Consider the following 25,649-nt stretch of genomic DNA (forward strand, 5'->3'; position numbering starts at 1 on the left):
TGCATTTTATAAAAGTGCATCAATCCAACTCATCTAACTCAATTATCTTACCATCGATGATGCATATTGTGATAATCATGCTGATGTATGATGATGCATATTGTGATAATCATGCTGATGTATCTGAACCATCCATACATCCATGACCTAGTTGCAATGTCAATCATTTGCTTTATGGCAATGATTCAAATCAATGGCCCAGTTGCATAGTTTACAAACATGAAAGGCTTGTTAAGTTGGATTATCATTCAATTTTGTTGTTAAAAAATAAATGGTCCAATGAAGGCTTTTATTTACATGGATGGCTATATTGAACTAATATCATCCACATACAAGATTGGAAATGAAAATTTACTATTCCATTGACATTAGGTTTACGTAGATAATAATAATGTTTTCATTAAAATCTGACAAAAGTGATAATATTATTGAACTTAAGATACCATTGTCAGGAAGCTTATTTATTTCATATATGAATTACTGAATCAATAAAGTCTACACTAAATATTCTTAACTATCTATTGAGAAACCTCCTATTGTTTCATGTAGACCAATTGGTCTAAATTCTCATTTAAGAATGTCATTTTCACATCCACATGATATAGCTCAAAGTCAAAGTGAGCAACCAATGCCATGATTATTACAAATGAATCCTTTTAGAAATAGAAGAAATTAGCTTATAATCAATGCTGGGACATTGGGTGTAAACTAGTATGGCTTTGAATCATTCGATGTTGCCTTTGGAATTATATTTAGTTATATAGACACATTTATAACTGAATTTTTAATCGTTAGGTAAATCATCTAGGCCCTAGGCTCTATTTAGGCTTATAGATTTCAATTTATCTTTCCTGGCATCAATTCACTTATAAGAATCCTAGCATTCTATAGCATATGAAAACATAATCATATCATTATCATTAATATCAATATCATGGTACTCTACATACACCACATAATCATATGGAATAATAGGTTTCTATGCTCTTTGAGATTTCCTAAAAATAATTCAATGGTAATGTCTCCTCATTGGGCTCATTAGAGACATTCGGGTGTGCAAGAGCCGATTCTTGGTGTTCGACTTGGTTGTTATAATAAATAGGTTGTGGAGCATCCTGATTATTTGAATTTGCAAGTAGAAATATTAATTCTCATATTTACTCAAGCATCACTTAATGTGGTTTTCAACTCCCATTGATCTACCCACATTCAAGGAATTTGACATCACAAGTTTCCATAATTCTAGTAGTATAAGCTAGGGCAATAAAACCTCTTACCCATTGGATATCTGTGGATATCCAATAAAGCATCTAGAATCAAATTTTCTTTAATGTGGGTTATTGGCTCTTGCTACAGCTAGTCATTCTTAAACAAGCAAATGAATTATGTTAAGTTTTATATCCATTATCAACTAAAAAGGACACGCAAGAAAACTTTACTGGGAATTTGGTTTAAGATATGCTTAGTCATTAAGAACACTTCACTCCACATCAATTTGGGTATATTGAAACTGCTAATCATACTCCTAATCATATTTATTGGGCCTTTCTATCACATCGTTTTGTTACAGTATTCTAAGCATCATGTACTGAACAATGATTTGTTGTGATTCAAAGAATCTAGCAAACATCCCCAGATTATCCGAACACATAATTTTGCTATTTCAATCAAGTTGATTTTCAATTTCAGCCTTGTACCTTTTAAAGGCTTTAATAACATCAGATTTTTTTACAATATATAAAGCATCCCAAATCCAAAAGCAAGAAGCAGTTATATTAAAGCTACATAATGTCCAAGCTGTGGGGCTTCTCAGATGGGTGGTCAGCCTGAATTTTAGGCTCGCACAAAAACAAAGTGAAAAAAAGGTGGGGGGAGGGGACTTCTTCTTTCGCTAATTTCATCCACACACAACCTTGTACAATAATAAGAAGACTATTTTCACCTGTTCTTGCATTTTCCTGGAGCTTAGACTTGTTATTTTCCTTGTTGCCCTGGATTTGGTCAGCAACGGGACTGGCCACTCCACAATAGATAATGGACACATGGTTAAGATAACAACAAAAGGGTTACCGCCGACATGTTGTTCTGGAGTTCCGTCTACCTGCACATGAAACAATACAACAATATCTCACCATTCAAAACAAAAGAAACAGGAATATTCCATTAAGCTATAGCAAGTGCCCAGTTAATATCTAGCCCATATCTCTTGTGAGGGAAAATCTTGCTAAACTAAGCATTTCCATTGGATCAGTGCAACCACTGAACTGTTGGATCAAATTTTCCATGGGTGCTCAGGGAAATCACATCATAACAACAGTACAATGCATGTTATATCAGCCAGCATATCTGAAATCATATAAATAAGGTGGTGGAATAGGAAACAACTCATTAGTTTTTCTCATTATCAAAACATCAACACTCCAGTAACATTTCCACAAAATTAAGAAAAGGGCAATATGGTGTCATCTAACATGGCGTCTTTATTCAGTGCTACACTAGCCATGAGTTTATGAAATTCCAATGATAGAGCTTGAAAAAAAAAAAAATACCAAACATGGAGCATAAACTAACCATGACATGAATAATTGCCAAAAAGAAAAAAGAAAAAAAAAAAAAGAAAAAAAAAAAAAAAAGAAGAAGCAAGAACTGAATTACCTACCTGAAGAACAATGTGTTAGAGTGCTTAATACAAACCTTGTATTAGATAGAGATATAGAGCTCAGGCAAAAAACTGCCTCAGACCCGACACAAATCCAAACCCGATTGGGTTGGGTGACTTGGGTCTGGATGCTCTTACTCCAGACCTGTCCGAGCTGACCCAGCTTATTACAACTTGGACACAACCAAAGTATTAATGGCACTATAAGTGCTGAAATTCAAGCTGTCGTTGACTTCAAATAATGGGCAAGACTAGCCCAAATAAAGTGGCTCCCTTTCCTTGTATGCCATGGGCAGTGACCATTTATGAAAAGTTCATAGAGGCCATGACTGATTGAGCAGATAGCAGAGTGCAGAACAAAAAACACGGGTGCACAGGAAAGGGAAAGACACAAAATGAAAATGAAGTGAAATCCAACTTTCTGCTCTGATTCAGGAGGAGAGTTCATCCCCACAGCCTCCAGGATCATCTACGCACTTACTGGCACAGACACAATTACTAAATAGGTTAGGTACAACTTGAACCATTTGCACCCTTAATAAATATTCAGGAGAAATCCGAAATCACACCTAGCTACAACAGTGAAACACAGAATATTTACGAAATAAGATTATTGGGGGGGGGGGGGGGGGGGACAGACCTTGTGTTTTTAACTCCTTCAACATTGTGAAACAATACGCGGCTGCATCTGCCTTACCAATCGATTCATAAATCCCAGCAGCTTGTGTAAGTTCAGTCCGAGCCATTTCGAAATTCGTGGAAAAAATGCGCTCAGCATTAGCATGATGTGCAGCTGCTTTTGCCCATTTTTCCCTGAATTCATCTCCAGCCTGTTTGAAACAATTCATGGCCATCTCAAATTTACCCTCGTTAAATAGCTGCCATCACAAATTGTATTACAAATCGTAAGATCTATCTGATTTTTTAAATATATCAAAAAAAAAGAAGGAATAATATAAATAAATCAGAAGAAATTAAGAACTCATCAATCATCCATTTTACATGAATGTGCCTTTTGCACAAAGGAAACTAATACATGTCATGATATTGGCAATTGAGAATTTGAATAAGTTATTCATATTGTGATAATGTTAAGGATTCTTGTCCTTTATGTTCTCTATTTAAGATCTTTGCCTTATAAATGTACAAGAGTCCTTTAATAATTTTACCTTTTTGAGTGTAGAGTCATGTTGGAAAAAGATGTATTCAATACCATTCACCAAAGAAAAAGATATTGTGATGTCTTTGTTTTGGGTTTTGAAAATGAGGTATAGAGAGAGAGAGAGAGAGAGAGAGAGAGAGAGAGAGAGAGAGAGAGATGTATGTAAATTTGGGTCCATTTACAGTCAAATTTATCTTACGATTCATTGCTGCTAATGTACACATACTCCTGCATTGCACCAAACCCCATTCTCATATTTATCTTCTTTTAACTTGTGATTAGGGTCTCACTTGAAAACAAACCAAAAACAATGGAGAACAATGGAGGTTGGCCACAGGAGCAAATGTCTCATCATAATCAATTCCGTGTTCCTGTTTATATCCCTGAGTGACAAACCGAGCTTTGGATCGATCCAATGATCCGTCAGACTTGAGCTTCACAGAATAAATCCGTTTACTGGCAATTAATTGGTGGTCAGTAGGTCGAGTAACAATGTCCCACGTATGATTATCATCCAATGCTGCAAGTTCTTCTACCATAGCCTTCTTCCAACAATCATGACTGGCTGCCTAATGGTATGAAGTAGGAATAGATACAGTATCCAGGGTAGTATTCATGGCAGACAGAGTATATCAAGCGATCAGGCTGTCGATGTACACGAGTGGAACGACGGACGAAGATAAGATCCGGATCGGTTACGGGTATAGTAGGGAGAGTAGTAGGTGATGGATCTGTACGTGGTTGTCGTGAATAAACCTTCAATGGACAAGGAGGTGTACTCGAGGCAACCGGAATGTCAGGAAAAATAGTAAGACCAGGAGAGTCTGGTGTGGGCGAAGGAGGAACAGATGATTGGAAGGCAATATGCTCAAGAAAAACAACATGTCGTGATATCCGTACACGACGAGAGACCGGATCATAGCAACGAAAACCCTTCTGAGTTTCTCCAAATCTCAAGTACATACATTTGACTGATTTTGGGGAAAGTTTGTTACGTTCACGTGATGCCAGAGGAACATAACATACACAACTAAAAAAACATGAAATGTGGAATATGTTGAAAGAGAATCGGTGAGAACAAAGTAGGGAGATTTACTATTCAGGACCGTGGTTGGCAATCGATTAATCAAGTAGATTGAATGTATCATAACTTCCGTCCAAAATGAACGAGGAACACTTATAGCTGTCATTAATGTATTGGCAGTTTCAACAATCTGGCGATTTTTTCATTCAGCCACCCCATTCTGCTGTGGAGTATCAGAACAGGTGATTTGATGAGTAATCCCATGACCCTGAAGATATGTACGAAAATTTGTGGAGAGATACTCTCCCTCTAAGTCAGAGCGAAGAGTTTGAATTTTTACTTGAAATTGTGTGTTCACTATAGAATGAAATATTTTGTATTTTTCAAATACCTATGACTTAGAGTGCAGAAAGTAAATCCAGGTGTAACGGGTGAAATCATCAATGAATATAATATAATATCACAGTCCAGAGAGAGACATAATTGGGGAAGGGCCCCAGACATCCGTATGCACCAGTTCAAATATACATGATGATTTTGTAGTACTTAGAGGAAAGGGAATACACTTACATTTTGAGAGGCAACAAGTAGAACAAGAATAATCCAAATTACTTTTATTTAGAGAAATATTCCCTAACATGCCAGAAGAAAAGAGCTGACTCAAACGATCAGAATGTGGATGACCCAGGCAAAAGTACCAGAGTTTCCACATTTTATTTGCCGAACAAATATCCGAGGAAGTGGGAGAGAAGAAACAACGAGATGGAGTAACGGATGGGTGAAAGTCCAGCACGTACAAACATCCATGCCACATACCCTTCCCAAGTACCTTCCTCATTGCCAGATCCTGCACAAAACAACAATTTGGAAGAAATATGACTAAGCAGTTATTGGATGTACGTTGACTAATAGAAATTAAATTTGAGGAGAGTTTAGGGACATGAAACACATCACGAAGGGTAAACTGACGATGGTCAGAAGGAGAAAAAGTTAAGGAACCAATGGACTGAATTGACAGTTTAGTGCCATCTGCAGTAGAAATAGCCTGATTGCCAGTATAGGGACGAATATTGCGAAGATGGGATACATCACCAGTCATATGATTTGAAGCACCAGAATCGAAGAACCATGGAGAAGATGCGGTGATACCTGACATACCGGCCGCAAAAAGGGACTGCATGATCTGCTGGAGCATCGCAGGAGATAAAGGTGAGGAAAGACCTTCAATAGAACCAGTGGATGCAGTATCACTAATAGAAGGCTAGGGAGAAGTAGTCACAGAAGTAGCAGAAAGAGCACAACCACGGCCATGACCTCGACCACCACGTCCACGGCCGAATGAGGATGCATAGGCATGGGAACGACAGTCCTAAATACCATGACCAGTCCTTTAACAATATGCGCACCAATCTTTGCACTGAGCGATGACATGTCCCACTTTGTTACAACCGTGACAAGTTAAAGGAGTGGAACCATGGTTTGGTCCAAAGGTGGATACAGTAAGTGTCAGGTCAGATGGTCCCTGAGATGTCCCCTGAGAGAGGACTTGCAGTCGTTGTTCCTCGGCTAATAAATCATTGATAACTGAATTCATTGAAGGAGTTGGGCTACGGTTCAGGAGAGCAGCCCTGCAATGCTCAAATTCTAGATGTAGTTTTATAAGAAACTGTCTAACTTGCGCAGTCTCGCACATTGTGTGGAATATTTTAAAGTCATTTGGGAAGTCGGAATCCATCATAGCCATCTCTATCCAAATTGTAACCATTATAGAGTAGAAAGATTAAATACTATTGTCACCCTGAGTAAGGTGAACCGGATCTTGTTCCAGGCCGTATAACCTAGCCGCATTACTCTGTTGATATATTGTCTGGAGATGCTCCCACATAGCCTTAGTAGTGCGATGTGGCGTGAGGCCAACAGCTATTGATCGATCGACTGAATCAAGAATCCAGGTAATAATTCGTCCATTTTTCATTTCCCAATCAGCCATTCTGTCGGCATCGGTGGAAGCAGGGACAATAACAGATCCATCAATCATTCCCCACAAACCACGACCCTTGAGAAAACTTTGAAAGTGGATGGCCCATAGATTGTAGTTGGTGCCATCGAAACTACATTGTGGGGCCCCTGTATGGGAGTCTTTATCCATAGATAGGACGAGATAAAAAAAACGATGCGGAAGAAGAATGTACCTAGCAGCCGAAGATCAAAACAATAACCAACAAAAGATCTGATGGAGCAACCAGCAAAAGGGGATCAGATGTAGCAAAAGAGCAACAGGGACGTGCAACAGTAGGGATCGGATGGAGCAGTAGATTGGCTGTAGATGCTGTAGAGCAGGAAGTGTAGCAAAGATCGGACACAGCAGAGATGCAGCAGAGATCGGACGCAGAGATCGGAAGCAGAGACGCAGCAGAGATCGAACGCAGAGATCGGAAGTAGAGACGCAGCCGAGATCGGACGAAGAGATCGGAAGCAGAGACGCAGTAGAGATTGGACACAGAGATCGGAAGCAGAGATCTGAAGCAGAGATCGGTCGCAGCAGATCGGAAGCAGAGATCGAACGCAACAGAGAGGCGCGAAGGGTGGAGAGATCGGACGCAGTAACGATCGAAAGCAGGGACGTGCACAGGTGCGTGCACAGGGTCGTGCGCAGGGGACGCATAGCAGGGGCGTGCGGACAAGCCTGGGGATCAGGGGAGGGCCGGATCTGACAGATGGTAGGTGATGAAAAGATGCCGGATTAGGATCACTCTGATACCATGAAAACAAACCAAAAACAATGGAGAACAATGGAGGTTTTGAGGAGAATGATTCTCCTTTTCTTTTCTGTATTTGAGACAACCTTGAAGGGTTGAATATATAGAGTTTTACAACGACTATACAAAGTAAGATGGTAAATACAAAATCTTCTATATAAGGCATGTGGCCTGTCTTCTATACAAGGCATGTGGTGCCTGTCTAACATCACTATGGTCTTTCTCTTTCCTGTTTAGGGAAGGAGCCTTTTTCACTTTATCTCTTGTAATGCCCTACTTTCTATAAATAATAAGATGTTATGGAGAGAGGGAGCATATGCAAACCCTCTACTCCTCTCTCCCTCTTCTTTCATCGTATTGTTCACAGGAGTATGAGACGAATGTGTACATATAACAGTTACAATAATCATATGATTCAGTTAATAATTTTTTCCGATTAGCATTTTTAACCTACGATTCGTAGTGAGGTGTGGAATATGATATGAATCATACAACTCATGTCGCAGTTGCATGATTTTTAAAACATTGAATAGCAGTAGTAATAATGAAAAGCAAACAACCACAGAAAGCAAAATCACATCAATGCAGACCTCAGTGCCCCGCAGCCTCCAATCCTCTGTGCTGCTTGCTGTTTGCATATCCTGTACAAGTGACTGATCCCAGTGTCTCACTTGTACAAGGCACTTCTTCTTCCAGTAATCAAACATTGGCTTAGATAAGTCCTCAATACTCTCGCAAATCCATAGCCTTTGCCTCGCACGAGTAATAGCGAGATACAATTGTTTAAGTTCCGAACAAAGGATACTGTGGTTGGCCATATCAAATGGAAATGACGTGGGTGTGGCAGCATCAAGAAGGCATTTATCTTTCATGAATTCATAAATTACTCTCCACTGAGCTTTCAAAGGCGAAGATCCAAAAAAGTCATATAACAGTACATCCTGCACAAGCAACCAGAGGTAGGATTATGAGAATAAAAGGCAAGGTATGCATGCATAAGCAATAGAGTAATTATGTTACAACCTGAAATTCTAGTCCCTTGCACTCTATGACGGTTAGAACAAGCGCTTGTTTACCAACATGGTTGAATATCTGCTTCTTACTGATATCATCACGAACTAAAATCACAAGCTCAGCTCCAAACCCACTAGCACCAACACTGCTTCCACTACTCCCAAAAATACTCATAATGGCATTTTCACCATTCCTGAAGTTGAGTACTTCTGGTGCCTTTCCATGTATAGGACTAATCTCAGGACTTAAAACATCAACAGATGATGGGAAGAAATGATAGAGCAAGTCCATGACACTACGTGCCAATTTCAGAACACCAGCACGAGTTTGGAAGTTCTGATTTAGATGGAAAACATTGGAGACTTGCATTTCCTTTACCTTTCCTCTCTCCTTACATCCACTCAGTTCTGAAAGGAACTCTCTGTAAAAGAGAGATCTTATGTCCTGAAACCTGAAATCAATTCCCCTGGCAATAGTCTTTGCTGTGTCGCCCGCAAACACAAAGCCTTCCTGAAAATTGTTGCATATGTATTTGAAAAGCTCAATCTGTCTCACTGTAAGATCCTGGACCTCATCCACATATACAAAATCAAACTTCTCACCAACAAAGCCTTCATTACCAAGTCTATGGTGAACATATGTGACCAAATCAGATGAATCAAATTCTCCATTTGCCTCTTTTTTCTTCTCATACTCAAGAAAAATATCATATATCATTTCCCTTTCTTCCCTGCTTAAAATGGACACCCGGCCCTCAGAAAGCAATATATAACCCTCTCTCCCTAGTTTACCATCATGGTCCCCACCCACCTGCAATCCACCCTTTATATGTGAAATGATCTGGGTGAAAACTATCGAAGGGTCAAGCTTCTTTGTTAACTTTGCATTAAAATGGGGCCAGTAAGATGAAATGAAGCACTCAAGGTTAACCTCTTTACTGCGGATAAATGCTTTTAAGGCAAGAGACTTCCTATCCACAGAAAGTTCCCTTACAGCCCGAAATTTATTGAAGAATGAGTTCGACATTGTCCCATCAAGCATCATAAGGAACTTTTGAAAGGTGATTACAAGAGGGTAGTGCTTGTGCGGTAGATCAACAAAACTATCAGGAACATCCATGAAATCAGTTAGACTGTCCCCGATATCATGCAAATTGGTGGCAGTAGAACTAGCACTGTTAGAAGAGCCACCACCAGAAGTAAAGCTGGAGGCATAAAAGAAATAAATCAGATATATAGAGCTTTCAAAATATCCAAGTAAAATCCAATTTGGATCAGCACTGTTATAGAAATAACTTCCATAAATAAAGGTGCATGCAGATAGCAATAAGATGAGAAATAAAAATTTTGAAAAATAAAGAATTTCAGACAGAAAACCAATTAGAGTGTTAATTGTATACTAAAGAATCTGGAGAATGTTTTTCTATACTTCTTTAACCCAAAGGTGGGTTTAAATAACCACTCTACAAGACTATACAAGGAAGCTTATTTAGAGCTTCTCTATACATAGTATATTACAACTAATCACTCATACGCAATCCCACATACACAAGATTCTCACATCCCCCCTCAAACTGATGTGAGATAATGAACCAACATCAGTTTGCCACGAAGAAACCTATGACGGGATGAGGTCATAGTATTGTTGAATAAATCAGTAAGTTGTAGCTTTGATGTCACATGAGGAAGAGAAATGATTCCAGCTGTGTATTTTCTCTCACAAAGTGGCTGTCAACTTCAATGTGTTTAGTGCCTCGTGAAATACTGGATTGGAAGTCAACTGAATCGCACTGAGATTGTCAACATATAATGGAGTTGGCAAAGACAAATGAATCCCAAGATCTGTCAACAATCCCCGGAACCAAGTAATTTCACTACATGCCTCTGCCATTGCACGGTATTCGGCTTTTTTGCTGGATCTAGATATCGTGGTTTGCTTCTTACACTTCCAGCTAATCAGTGATTGTGTCAGGCCTGTGTCCTAGTGACCATTCCGTTCCATATAATCCCGCGGTCCTCCCGGTTGAATTCCGGCAACCAGCGACCTGTATATAGCGTTTGCGAGTGACCTTAAGTCGCATCTTGTAAACCCGAGCCAACTCAACCCGAGACCTATGCCATTGCAACCGCGCCGTCGTCGCGGTTCCAACGTCATGTCTCATGCGCCAATCCGACACTTAGATTGTGAGATATGGCCCGCGCTCTATCCTGGCCGTTGATCGCATGATTGCGGGACCCGAGGTGTCCTAGTGCATTTTCTAGAAAGTAATCATGATGGTGACATCACCCTAGCCTACCTAGGGTAGGATGATGTCAGCCTAGCCCCATGCTTCTTACATGCACTCATTGCTAGCATGCTTCTCTTACCCCATGCCTCTCTTACAAAGTCATTATTATCATACAAAACAATCATTTCCATCCTTACATCCCTCTCTCCCTCCCATTCTCCCTCATTTCTCATCTTCCCTAGCAAGAGAAGCCATGGATGTCCCACCTTGGTGAGAAAGTCCACCCACTCTACGCTCTAGTTCCCCCAAATCCAGCCCTCCAAATGCCATCTCAACCATTAAATCTCTTCCCTTAAAGCGTTGGAACCTAGTGGTGGAAGAAGTAGGAGGAGATTTGAGGTGGGTGTCATCCTTAGGAATAGATCTTGTATTTTCTTCTTTAAAATTCAGATTTTCTTGCTTAGGGGCATGTAGGACCCACCAATCAATGGTGGAGATCCTAATTGACCCCTTGGGTGTGGCCAATGGCCCACCCTTGTTGCATGCATGAGCCATGATGGGGCCATTCTCCATGAACCCCATCATGATGTTTTATTTGAATCCATGCTATTTATGGCTCATCTAGACCCTTGAGTTGTATCGGATGACATCCCCGCCTTGATTTACTGATTTGAGGGCCCACCCAATCATGAGGCCCATCTTGATGAATGTAAGATGTAAATTGTAGATCCTAGAAGGGCCCATAGTGGCGGGGCCCCTCTCTCTCTCTATTTTTCTTTATGATGATGTGTGGCCCACCTGATGTGCACAACACATCTAGACTGTCCAACACGGTGGGACAGCCCTGCTGTCCAGAAATCTGGATGCAGGCTGGCCAACCTTGTTGTCCTGTTTTGCGTGCAAGGAAAGACATTAAAAGGGGCTTGGTTTGATGTGCGTGGCCCATCTAGGAGGGCCCTACCTTAATGCTTATATGTTATAACCTTGTTGTCCAGCATTCTGAACAGCACAGTCCCATTTGTGGGGCCCACCTTGCTGACGTCCAACAACATTGTTGTTGCCTGGACCATCTGGGACAGGCCCTGATGGAGGAAAAATACAAATATTAGTTTGATCCAAGCCCTGGTGGGCCACGTCCACGTGGGACCCACCAGATGCCATTGTTTAATCCAGGTCGTATGTCCATTGCTGGACATGGGGCCACTTTGACGGCATGCCCCATCCAGACTGTCCGTCTGTTGGGCGTCCGGCACCCCTGGACGGAGTGAAAATACAAATACTATCTTGTTGCAATGTTGGTGGGCCACACGTGTGGACCCACTAGATGTATGTGTTTCATCCATCCCATCCACCGTCCAACCATGGACGGTGGAGCCTTCTGTGATGTATTATTGTATATCCGCACCGTCCAGCCATGGACTGTGGGAACCCCCTATAATGTACGTGTTTTATCCAAGCCGTCTAGTCCAACTGGACGTGGAACCCACCTCGATGTTTGGGTGTCATCCACATCGTCCAGTCCACTGGACGTGGACCCCACCATGATTTATATATCTCATCCAGACCGTCCAGATCATGTGGGGCTTGCCATGATGTAAGTGTTGTATTCACGTCATTTGCCCATTTGTTGGACATGCAGGGTCACCTGCTGTATACGCAGGGCCCACCTGCTATATGAGTTGGGCCCACTTGAACTGTTCAGGCCCACCTTGATGTCTGTTGTAAACACACTGTCCATCTGTTTTTCTGGACCATAGGGCTAACCTGTGAGGCCCACCTTGATGTATATGTTATTCATGTTGCCCATTAAATTTGCTAGATCACGGGCTGCCCCACAAGGCCCAATATGATGTATGTGAGGCCCTTGTGTGAGGCCTAATATGATGTATGTGAGGCCTTTGTGTGAGACCCTTGTGTGAGGCCCAATGTGATGTATGTGAGGCTCTTGTGTGAGGCCCAATATGCCGTATGTGAGACCCTTGTGTGAGGCCCATGGTGATGTATATGAGGCCCTTGTATGAGGCCCATTGTGATGTACATGAGGCCCTTGTGTGAGGCCCATTGTGATGTATATGAAGCCCTTGTGTGAGGCCCATTGTGGTGCATAAGAGGCCTATGTGATGAGGCCCAAATTGTGATGTGTGATTCCACCATAATCTATGTGATAATGTTTATGATGCCCACCCATCTCCTAGCTAGAATAAGGATTATGGGCTCCCATTATAGGATAGGTTCTAAATGAGCCATGCGTTGGGAGCAATGATGGTTAAATGTCTACATTGTAAGAGCAATGGTGGTTAAATGTCCACATTGTAATCCTCCCTAGCGCTCGTTGATTAGGCCCATTCTCATCTCCTCCTAGTGGGCTAACCCAAGCCGTTGGGCCCCCACCGTTATTAGTATGATCCATCTCACCTTATTAGGCTATCCCAATTCATTGGGCCCCCATTGACATTAGCATGATCCACCTCATTGGGTTTACCCCTAACCGTAGGGCCCCCATTATTATTGATGCTTCCATCATGCCTTGTAAATTGTCCAAGTTCTGATGTTTATTGGTAGGTCATCTAAGCCCATCTTTGATGTGAGGAGAGTACATCATCAACGTATGACATGCTTAGTATAACTTCATGATTCATACCCATGCGCATCATATGTATGCTTGGTTGAGGAGTGATTGATCATAGCATATGCCATTGGGTAGACTGTTTATGGGACTCCCTAAGTGACAGAGTTGCCCCACATGAGCGTACGGTACGTGCAGGATTGATGCATGACTGGATAGTGTGATTCATGCACCTCGCATTGTATGATATGATTACTATACGCTCTAGTAACATCGGGGCCATAGCCACCGCAGGCATGGCGTGGATAGCAGGATTGGATATCGGAAATACTTGTTCTAGCACGGGGGCGCCAAAGATGTCCCAGAGTGAAAGTCCTCAAACCCTTATGGTAGAAGGAGGATGCTCTAATGTCTAGACTGAGTGGATGCATGAGCGCATGAGGGCCAAATGCCAGTTGGCTGTGTCTCCTACTGTGTCATGGTCGGTTAGAAGGAGGTGTGGCCTCACCCGCTCAAGTGAGGGAGCAATAACTAGGCTGAGTCTGACCCAACTTGAGGAATGGATTCGCTATCGATGAGCCGGGCCCGATATTGGCTGACGGATAGTGAGGTCTCTTCCACTTACTCAGTTGTGCGCTTAGATGGGGCGACAAGCTGTGTTAAGTGTACTAGACCGCGGTGATATTCCAGGCTGAATCTTGATGTGGGAGTGCCGGAATCGATGATGGGCCGCCGGAATTGATGGAGGAGCGCCGATCGTGCGGCAGATTTAGAAACCTCGCTCTGATACAATGTAAACTTAATAATCTGGAGAATGTTTTTCTGTATTTCTTCAACCCAAAGGTGGGTTTAAATAACCACTATACAAGACTATACAAGGAAGCTTATTTAGAGCTTCCCTATACATAGTATATTACAACTAATCACGCATACACAATCCCATATACACAATATTCTCACATTAATTAACTGAAAATCAATGTTAAGGAAAGCCATTAGTCCTAAATACACGCGACTGTTGCATGAACAACGAACTACACAATGTGGTTAGAAATTCCCCAGCAAAGAGATGATGATGAGATCACAAGATGGTCAGCTTGCCAAAAGTGTCACAATAAAATCATCATCATCATCATCTAAGCCTTGTCCTAAGTTCCCAACTAAATGGGGACATATACATGAATCCCATTTAACCATGCCAGTGCAGCAAGTAGATAAAAGGGTAACCCTAGCCAATCCTTGACATTTCTCACCAGCATATCAAGTGTTAAATCATGAGTTTGTGAACAAGTTTGCAACGCTAATTACTAATGACAGCATATTATTATTTTTCAGAAAAAAAAATGACAGTATATTGTTTTGGAAACCTTGTCTGAAGAACTTGATTATTTGGTAAGTTCAAAAGCAACCAGGTAACATTATTCTCAAATAGTCATGGGTTTATGGCAGGGTATATAGTAGAGACAGATGTACTGCACTCGTTCAATAGCGATCTGGTGAGGTTCTCTAAGTAATTAAGAAGTGAAGATTACACAAGAGGACACAACATGAAAATATTCAATCCAAATGGTCTTTTCACTCATATCTATTATTGCACAATAATTAAAAAAATATTACATGAGGACACAACATGAAAGCAATAAAACCCCAACATGAGAATTCCAAAGATGGAGATAAAAAAAGAAGAAGAAGAAGAAGAAGAAGAAGAAGAAGAGGTTTGTTCAAATGCATTCCAGCATATTGCGGTGTGATACGTAGGGACTCTTTAGCTTTTGAATCTGGACCAAATTTCAAAGACCCAAACCATCTATATGACAAGTCTCAATTTGTATGGATTATTACAACCCTCCGAAAATTTGGCTATTTTGCCTTAAATATAAACGGTCACCATAACATTTGTATAATCCATCAGTTAAAGCATTCAATCCGAGAGATTTTTTGGGCATACCGAATCCAAGGGGAGCCCTATCAATTAAACTGTTGAAAAATACCAAAATCAAATAGCTGGAGTCCCAAGTATCTTTTTTGAAACACGTTGGGATGTATTTGAGCAAACCTCAAAAAAGAATGCATGCAACACACCTTTGGAGTCTACATATGTGGCTCCTTACAGAAGCACAAAGCTTTGCGCTGACAGTAACAAATATTTGGCGTAAGAAAAATGCCTTCCCCACTGCAGGATCTGCACCTAGTTCATTCTTCTCACAGACAAACTCAAAGGAGCCATCCCTCACACCAGAGAGTCCTTTCGAAGAAATATAATGCTGTTGTTCCCTCTGAATCAGCTTCATAGTCAATACCATTGTCTTCCCAGTCCCCAAACTTCCCAGAATAAAGGTGCTACTAGAAAAACGTAAGATCTCCTTTTCTTGTTCAGTTACTCCAAACGGAAGATCAATTTCCTTCCCCTCAGTATCAGTGAGCAAGTGTTTCACTACACCGGACGATGACGAGTAGAATTTCATCAGTAACAAATTCTCACTGACCTTGACATTGAACGTAGACTTTTTAACTTCCAGTCCTCGCTTTCCTGATGCCTCCACAGGTTCAGTTTTGCATAGTTTCTTAAACCTAATGATATCTTTTCCTAAATGCCAGCTCATTGGCACTTCAAGTTTTCTAGAACCAAAAAGAAGAAAAAAAAAAAAAGGTATCATTATGTAGATTCGGAATGAAAGCATTGATGAATTCATCAAAGCAAAAAAACTATAAAGGTCCACTTGTTAACCCCAACAAACCGCCATCACAACTTCAAATAGCTCAATTTGTTAAGTTAAATACCTATCATGAAAAAAATACTGAAACAAAGATTTATGGGTCACTACAATAGTTATGCATGTGGCAAGTTCACTTCAGTAAATAAATAAAATTAAGTGTGGAAACATGCATTTGAAATGACCAAAAATAAAAATAAAAATGGAAGTGATTGCATATCCAATGTGTACAGATTTTCATGTGACAAAACCAAATAGCATTGATAAGCATTCCCTATAATGTTTTGTAAACAGGAAATAAACTGAAGGATGTTTTGATAATTGATAAGAAATGGCCAGTCTTATTGAAAGGAAACAACTGTATTGTCAGGAAGCCTCAGAATTTTACCACCTCACAGGAATTGAAACATGCAAAAGCCTTTCCAAAACCCAAGTGGTTCAGTCTTTGTACTTAAATTATGGGAGAAAGACCTAAATTAATGTGGACATGACAAGTAACTAAGACCTAATGCTCCTCATTGAATCAACAGATTAACAACCAGATGATTCCTGAAAAATGAGAAAGAAACAAAGGAATGACATGTAATCAGGTCGATCCACTCATTACGGAAGGCTACAGATGTAGGTTGAATATGTGATTGGCAATTTTTCTACACTACCCATACATCTGTTTCCTCCCAATGAGTTGACTGGCCTAATTTTTAGGCCTGGTCATCTACACCGTATGGACCACTTTGTGAATGACTCAGACATCCAGCACATGCCTTGTTAGCTTGCTTGTCCAATTGATTAACAAAAAGCCTGTCAATAGCATTTTCACTTCTTTTTTTATTTGAATAAAATCATTTTCATGTTTTTTCAATATAACAAATGGCCAAAGTGTTTTTTAGATATACCCGTCAAGACATCTTTCTCTGCAGTGCTTTATATAATCATCAGTGTACAAAGCAAAATTGATGTCAAGACGGTTGACAAGATTTGGTATCTCCACCATCGATAAAATGTCCCAAACCTTCAACACCTGGATATATCTTTCATCCTTAATAATCTCAATGTCAACCGTCCAAATAAGATACAATCCTCTGACCCGGCACTGTTTTGCAAGCTTATAGGAGTCTGGAAAATAAATACTTCTCCTTCTTGGACGCCAACCTTCAGCAAGCCTCAGTAGCAATTGAATCACAGCATGCTTAACCTGGAGGTACTTCAACTTTGCAAATGACTTCTGAAAATCGTTACTAAAACGAACCTAAGAATCCATGAACAAGAAATATTTAAAACTACTATTCCAAATCAAGAGAATGAAAACAAGAATATGCAGAAATCAATATCAACAAATAAGTATGCTGAGATAAAGTAATAGCAGCCAACTAAGATCAAAATAATGAATATTAAGTAGAGTTCAAGGTTCAATATCCACAGATAATATCGCTGGGATTGTCTAACAATACACAGTAGACACGCAAACACTAACATGCATACAGATATGGATAACCAACCTAGTATCGACATGTACACATCCAAACAGTTCATTCAGTGTACCCGATAGTCAATTAGCCATAGATTTACACTATTTATGTGACCATAGAACCTTAGGATCATGTGGACTGGGAGTTTCTCAATTACATGCTTGGGCAATTGGGTTGTGGCATGAGGTGGAGAAGTTGGATCCATGAGCGTGTTCGATCAGCCAAATTCTGTGTGATATTTAACGGGAACTCAAAACGATTCTGAAGACATCGAATGGATTATGGGAAGGGGTCCGGCTCCATGGCTTAGTGGTAAACAGACTTTGTTTCAACACTGAGATCATGGGATTGAGTTCCATGTGGTGTGGGTGAGGGTGGGTGCGTGAGTGTGTGGTGTGGTGTGGTGTGGTGTGGGTGGTTGTGTGTGTGTTGTGTAAAAAATTAAAATTTTTTTTTAAAAAAAGGGGGGGAGGCAGATCCGCTCTGCCTTTTCCTGTTTGTGGCGGTGGCAGAAGCTCTCAACAATATGTTGAAGAGTTTTCAAGCGGTTGACCTTTCTAGAGGATTTAAGATTGAGAATGTGGGTCTTCAGATTTCTCATCTTCAATATGTAGACAGCACTATACTTTAATGAGACGAAAATGGTACTATGGTGTATAACCTGAGGAATATTGGGAGGTATTTTGCAGTGGTATCAATGACGAAAATTAATATCAACAAGAGTGTGACTTTGGGTGTGCTTACGACAAAGGAAGAGGTGGAGGATCTAGCTAGGATCTTTGGGTGTGGCATGGAGTATTTCCAATTGTCGTACCTCAGTCTCCCTCTTTGCATAGGTAAACCAGCGAAGCACGTATGGAACAAGGTTATAGTTAAGTGTTGAAAGGAAATTATCAAAGAGGAAGAACAGTTATCTCTCCTCGGGTAGCCTGATTACACTCATAAAAGCATACCAACCAACACGCCGTCATTCTTCATTTCACTTTTTAAGTGTCCAAAATCAGTTGTGGAGAAGTTGGAAAGGGTGAGAAGCAAATTCTTGTGGTTTGGTAATGGGGAGAAGCATAAATTCCACTTGCAAAGATGGGACAAAGTGTGTGAACCACTTGATGGAAGGGCATGAATCAAGGACACATGATGCATGAATCTTCCTTTGCTGGTATATGACTACGGGAGTTTGCAATGGAGGGAAATTTTTGAAGAGAAATAGATAAAAGTGTTGACCCAAATATAGGCGATATTATCGATAATATTGCCGATATTATCGATATGTCAGGTCAATGATACCAAAACAACTGTCAGTTTAAAAAATTTCAAATATCACCAATATTTACTTTCGTTCTTTCTTCTTTCTTTCTTTTTGTGAAGAGTAATGAAGATTTATTAAGAAGACCCACAAAGCAAAAGCTAAGCGGGGAAAGAATACAAAAGGGGGGACCCAAACAGATTACAACACAAAAAAGGGGGAGATATTACAATCATCTACATCTTTCAAAAGAGACCTATCCGATCACCTCTACCTTTATCTTGCCCACCACCTCCTCTACCAAGCCAGCTCTATTCGAAAAGCACTGAACTGTTTCATTCACCCCAAATAACACACCACAGACCCAAAAGAACAAAATGCCAAAATGACCTTTCCTCTCCAACCCCTTCTTCGTCCTAGGCCAACAAAATATCTCCCACACTGAACGACATAACCATGGGTGTAAAATAGTACAAGGAGGTGCACCTACACCTCAAGGGGTGATTGTCGGGAGAATGCTTCAAAGATTTGGTTTTACGATGCTCACCCCAAGGTAGCAATTACGACATGGCCAGTGGGAGGAAGAAGGTGTTAATAGTAGACAATCTCCAAAAAGGATTGTTGGTGCACCCCAACATTTGCGTCATGTGTATGGTTATACCAGGGACAACAAAAGACCTCTTGGCTTGGCATAGAGGAGGGGTCAATAAACAAGGCAAGAGAAGGGATCAATACACAAGGCAAGATGGTATGGCAGTTACTATGCTTGGCTTTCATCTTCAGTATTTGGGGGCAATGGAACAAATGTTGCTTTAGAAAAATGTGCGAGTTGGTGGGGAGGTGATTAGAAGGGTCAAGCTCGTATATAGTCGGATGGGCTTTCGGCCTGTTGGATGGATAATTTTGTAATTTGTGTAAGTTGTTTAGGCAGTAGGCAGTAGCTTTTGTGCCTATTTTTGGGTGCTTTCTTTTAATAATCTCATTAACTAAAATTATAAAAAAATAAAATCAATGTTGCATGTTCAGTCACAAAATGCTCACTAATAAGATGGTCAGGAGAATCTGGACAAGAATCTGGTCATGGCAACATTTTGCCTTTACAGTGGCCAGACAACTTCAGAACCCACAAGATGCATGGTATGGACGGCATGAAAATTGTTGCGCGCACATATTTAAATGGAAGTTTCAGATTTTTTATTTTTTTATAAATAAAATAAAATTCAATTCATGATGCATGTTGTGGGGGATTACAACATTTTTAGGGAAAGATTTATTTACAAGATACAGAATTCTATTTTAAATGAGAAAGGCTGCTTCATAATTTTATTCAAGCAGATGATTTTATTCCAACTTGTTTCACAACTGCCCCTACGAATCCCTCTTTGGAAAGCATCTGCTGTGCCAAGTCTCATTCATACAACCTTGGTGTATTGTACTCCAAAGTTTGAGTATAGACAATGACCATCATTGACATAAAATAAAAGGAATGATTGGTAAAACAACGATGAAATAATTTCATGAATACCACTAAGATTCCCTACAGAGGAACTTATCTAGACAGATACTACCACTAAGTCTACTGAGTATTTATACCTTCCACACAGTTGTGCCGAGGAGTATGGAATCGGGTTTAAACAAATCATTGAGCTGATTAAGTTCATGCTTGACTTGTAATATTGCTTTGGACAAAGCTGCATCCTCATTAGCGTTAAAGAAGAGTCCTCGTTCCTTCACGTCATTTATTAATTCTTCCCAAATTGAACCACTTCTGGCCAAGGTCGACGCCTTTCCCAAAATCCAAAGGGAGTGCCTATGATGAAAGAAAGCAATACTGAGTAATTAAACAGCAGTCTTGTCTTTAAAAAATAATAATAATAAAGTTAAAAATATAAATAAAATAAAATAAAAAACACAGAGAAGTTCAAGTGAAGACTAGAGTGACCAAAAGCACCCTCTTAAGATAAGGTTTACGATTATGATGCATAGGGAAATACCTAGCCCTTGTCAATGCAACATTTGTTCGATTGCGGTTGGCAAGAAACCCAACTGATCCCTTGCTACTAGACCTGACAGTTGAAAGTATGATGACATCCTCCTCCCCCCCTTGAAACCCATCGATGGACTTAACTTTTACAGAGAAGCCACTTCGTGATTCATACTGTTTCGCAATTCTCCCCTGAATTGCATTAACTTGTGCGCTGTAAGGAGACACGACTCCTATACTGAGGCTTTGCCCAGTACCTTGCCAAGCTATGAAAGCAAAATTCATTTCAGTACTGAAGAAATATGTATAATAAGACTATCCAATACAAGAGTATATAACCCACCATTAGAACAGTAAAAAATTGAAATAAGGTAGCAGATAGATCTGATATCAAAAGCAATAACTAAATCAATAAGCAAGTACATTCAATTTAAAATTTGTGTGAAGGTCAATCTATGCAATCTAACAACATTTCTATGATCTGACTAACAAAATGCATTCTTCACTTGAGTACTTATCACAACTTGCGTGGAAAGCAAGAATCAAGATTGAGATGCCATGAATCAGACCAAGAGCAACATTAGACAGTGGTGTTAGACAGTAGGATCATATTAAGGAATAGTGTTTTATATATATATATATATATATATATATATCTATTAAAGCCTACTCCATAATATGCCTGTTTTCGCTGTAAGATATTACTTTGTCATGACAAAAGTCTGTTGTTTTGGATGCGTACGTCAGTCCTGAGCATTGCACATGTAAAGTAGAGAAAAAGAAGGATGTTAGACAGTAGGGCATGGTCATCCATTATTGGTAGAGTTTTGCTAAGCACACACATGATTGCAATAAAGCTCATATGCATGTCACACATGTGCCAGCATGGCACATACATGCAACTTGCAAGACACAATCCATCAATTAGGTTGGTCTGACCATGTAGATGTTTCCCAAAAATAAATCTGGTCCACTCAGCAGGTGAGCCCCAATATTGGAAAAAGTTGGAAGGGTCAGAAAACTACAGCCAAGCTTTTCAAAGAGATACATTTATTTTACTAACTGCCGGCGACCACACCAGTGGATCAACCTGATTTTTGGGCTAGGACGTCAATATAGTGGGGCCATTCTGATGGTTGCATTGGATCTGAGACCTATCATGTCATGCTGGCACATGTGTGGCTAGTTCATGAGCTTTATAGCACACATGTGTGGACCTAGTAAAGCACTAATGAGTACTATAATTATGGATTACTATATTAAAATGTATACTCAATTAAATTCTAAGGTTGGAAAAGAAATCTAGCATGTACTAACTACTGAATTTTAGTAAATTAACAGAGAGAGAAAAATAAATTTTAGTAAATTAGCAGGGAGACTGAGGGAAAGGATGCGGCTAGGTGGATGCTGTCATCATCCAAAGAGTGAAAAATAGTCGGATTTTAACATTAGGCAACTAGTGACCACTTCTTCCTGTGTTGTGACCCACTCAAGCTTTAGATCTGCCTCTTTTCTGGGCTGACATCATAACATAAGCCTGCACAACAGATATGGTGTGATGTTACAGACTGATCAATAGAAACCACAGGGCCTTTGCCAAATGGTTCCCTAACATTACGTCTTCAGTGTCGGCTACATGCAAAGAAAAGATGGGCAGGCTGTTCCAGGGAGTTAGAAGGACAAGATTGCCCTCAGGTTGAAGGGCTACAGGGATTAAAAACCAAATTATTCTTCGCTCCCCACGACTAATTACAGGGGTAAAAATATCCAAAAGTTGCACACATTATATACAGCATAGATGAACCCTCAAAACAATCAGAAACAAACAACTCTTGAAAAAAAGAAATCAAATCTAAAGTACTCATACATTTAAAAAGGCTTCTGACTATTTGCACGACAACAGCTACCTCGACCATATTTTTAAAACTACTTCCGATATAGTCCTTTTCCTCTCTCCCATCAGCAATGTTTATAAATGAATAAGCGCCATACATTCGACCATGAAGACAATGCCTTCCATAGATAGCATCAGTTACATTTGGCCCATCCAAAATCCGGCCATCATAAAACTTAGCATTTGGGAAAGTGCTTATTGCAGGGTGCATACGATACTGCATATTCAGGAGATGCTTATGATGCCCCATTGAACCCAACCTTTCAAAAAGACTTCTTCCAAATCCAGCTGCATCCGAGACCTAAAAGCAAAACAATTAAACCCAAAAATCAAAGAATCAAAATTACACTGAAATGATGGTAAATTTCTAGGGAAGCAAAAAAAAAAAAAAAAAACAAACCTTGCTCTTTACAATAGAAGGCAACTGTCGCTCATCCCCAATAAGAACAGCATGCTTTATCCCTTTGATTCGAAGAGCAATAACTGACTCACATTCCTTCAACTGCGCTGCTTCATCGACAACTAATGCTTCCAATGGATCCATCTCGTAATTTTGCAACGAAGAAGCAGCAGAGGCAGTGCAGAAAATGAGTGTGGCATTCTTCAAACAGAAACTTCTGATCCAATCTTTTCCAACAGCAATGGGTAAATCAAGAGTGCCATGAAGAACTCTTGCAATACGGATGCATTCCCTTCTAGTTTTGTCCAATGCTGTTCTCACAGAACCCTCTAACAGAGCACCAGCACTAAGCAGTGAATCCATAGATGGAAAATGTACAATCTGTGGATCCTCTGGATTAAAAAGCACTGCCAGTTCTTCTTCGGATACATCGCGGTTGCATAAGAGACTTCCAAATGTTTCAAGCAAATCAGAAAGGGTGACGAGGTTTGTAGAAATACATTCAGAAATTAAAGTTCTAGGTAAATGTACTGATAGAAGCCTTATACAGTTCTGAAGCGGCAATGTGATGGCATTGAAATTCTGCCATAAAAACTCCCTAAAACCAACAAGACGTTTTCCCATTTTATTTTTCAAATGAGTACGATACTGAAAGACAGAGTCTTCAAGCAAAGCAATCAATGAAAATAACTTATGACTCCAACCAGATAAAGGTGCAAAGCATTCCGCAAGCCTATCAACACGATAATCCAAAAATATCTCCTTAAGATGAGAATCCTCATCCATTATCATCCGATCCTTGTTTCCAAATAGCACCACATCACCGAAGGGAAAACAAGGGAATTGGTTTAAATCATCTCGTCGAAAAGATTCTCTAACTAAGCTCAGGAGATGTGAGCAAACTTGTGTAACTGCAATATTTGTTGGTGCACATGTAAGGGTTCTGCAGTTCATAGCCAAGAGGGACCACAGCAATGTCCCAACAGTTTTTGTCTTTCCCGTTCCGGGAGGGCCCCAGATAAGTTGAACAGAGTGTGAATGATTGCAGTTTATCGCTGATACAGCACTTACTACTGCTTCTACTTGAGACTTATTGAGATTGAATGATATAAAATTGCTGTTGAATTTATTAGCCCAAACACCAATTCTGCTGGAGGAACAGATTTTACAAGTGTCATTATCCTGACATAACAAATAGAGAAGATCATGATCTTGGTTAAAATCAAGAATCTCGCTGTCGATAAAAGGATAGGCAGAAGTATGAAACACAAAAGAAAAAGATGCACAATTCTATATGGAAGCGTAGGATGATCTAGAGAACACACAGACACTTGAGTCTTTCTGTGGGCTAGGACTGGGCACCTTGATCAAGAAAAGTCTTTCTAACATGTCCGGTCTGATTTGACAGTCCAGAGTCGAGGGCCTAACCAACCAAACAGCATGTTAACAGCCCTAAAGCCACTTTAAGCATGGTGTCCAAGTACCTCAAACCAAATCATGGTCAATGTTGGACCCTATGCAGGTAGGGCATTACCCAAAAATCAGGTTGATTGGAACCTACAACCATGGATCAATGGAGTCACGATTGTTCAATTTCGAGCATCAACAAATTTTCATTTTGAACATCCACTTGAAGGTCACCAGTTGGACGATTAGGATCGTCATTTAACTGTGATTTTTAGGTTATTACACATCTATAATGGGAAAACAAATTGCCCACTTCAGGTAAAGAAACACAAAATTTTTCAAAAACCAAAAAAAAATAAAAAATAAAAAATAAAAAATTGGGCTTACATACCGACGGCTTGCTGTTCAAAACCGCTTTAATCATATTCAGATTACTAATCTCCACACCAGTCTCCAATCTGAGAGCCTTCCACATACGAATGTTGGTAGTTATATTTGTAACATAAACCGCATAACGTAAATTATTAATTCCATTTGTTACTTCACTACTCTTTGATACTCTGATTCTAAAACCTTTCCAGGTTTCATCATGCAGTTCAACTCTAACCGAACCCAAAATGTAAGTCATGTCGTGTCGGTGAAGATCTGCCACAGCTTCAAGAATATCATTTGAAAGAATAAAAATGTCTCCCGCCCTTGGTTTGTAAGTTTCATGGCCACCAACGCCAGATGCACTTTCCCAACCACCAACATCAATATAGTAAGAAAAGTTGGATTCCTCTATAGCAATTATTTCAGCAAATGGTGCTTCCGAAACAGCCGCCAAACTAGAGTGCAACTCTGCACGTGTTTCTTCCAATAGAGGGTAGAAATACGACTTGAGATAATGTTCGATGGACAAAAATGTTCCAGGTATCTTCTCCACCTACAAAAGAAGAAAAGACAGAAAATATGAGGTGGTATTTTAGTGAGAAAAACTTTCCGGAGCATTACCTAGAAACAGATTATATGAAAAAAAAAAAGTTGCAGTTTCCTCCCCTAAAATTTGCGGCTTCCGCCCTCACAAGAGCAAACTGGTCATCTCGGAAACTGAAATGAGCTCTACTAGAACAAGCTGCAACCAT

The 25,649-nt window shown here is 40.1% G+C and overlaps 1 protein-coding gene across 1 annotated transcript; it reads right to left on the reverse strand.

Annotated features, from left to right (window-relative positions):
• Positions 1-1,708: 1,708 nt before the first annotated feature.
• Positions 1,709-25,649, reverse strand: LOC131224868 (uncharacterized). The gene is made up of 12 exons (XM_058220306.1): positions 25,590-25,649; positions 24,917-25,450; positions 23,119-24,300; positions 22,692-23,019; positions 20,835-21,090; positions 20,434-20,650; positions 17,022-17,374; positions 15,494-16,030; positions 8,628-9,822; positions 8,195-8,545; positions 3,300-3,537; positions 1,709-2,101 (listed from the first exon to the last, which is right to left on the reverse strand). Exons 1-12 carry the CDS (start codon positions 25,647-25,649, stop codon positions 2,067-2,069), a joined length of 5,286 nt encoding a protein of 1,761 aa, XP_058076289.1. The 3' UTR covers positions 1,709-2,066.

Source organism: Magnolia sinica, chromosome 2 (assembly GCF_029962835.1).
Source record: "Magnolia sinica isolate HGM2019 chromosome 2, MsV1, whole genome shotgun sequence".
Taxonomy (NCBI): Eukaryota; Viridiplantae; Streptophyta; class Magnoliopsida; order Magnoliales; family Magnoliaceae; genus Magnolia; species Magnolia sinica.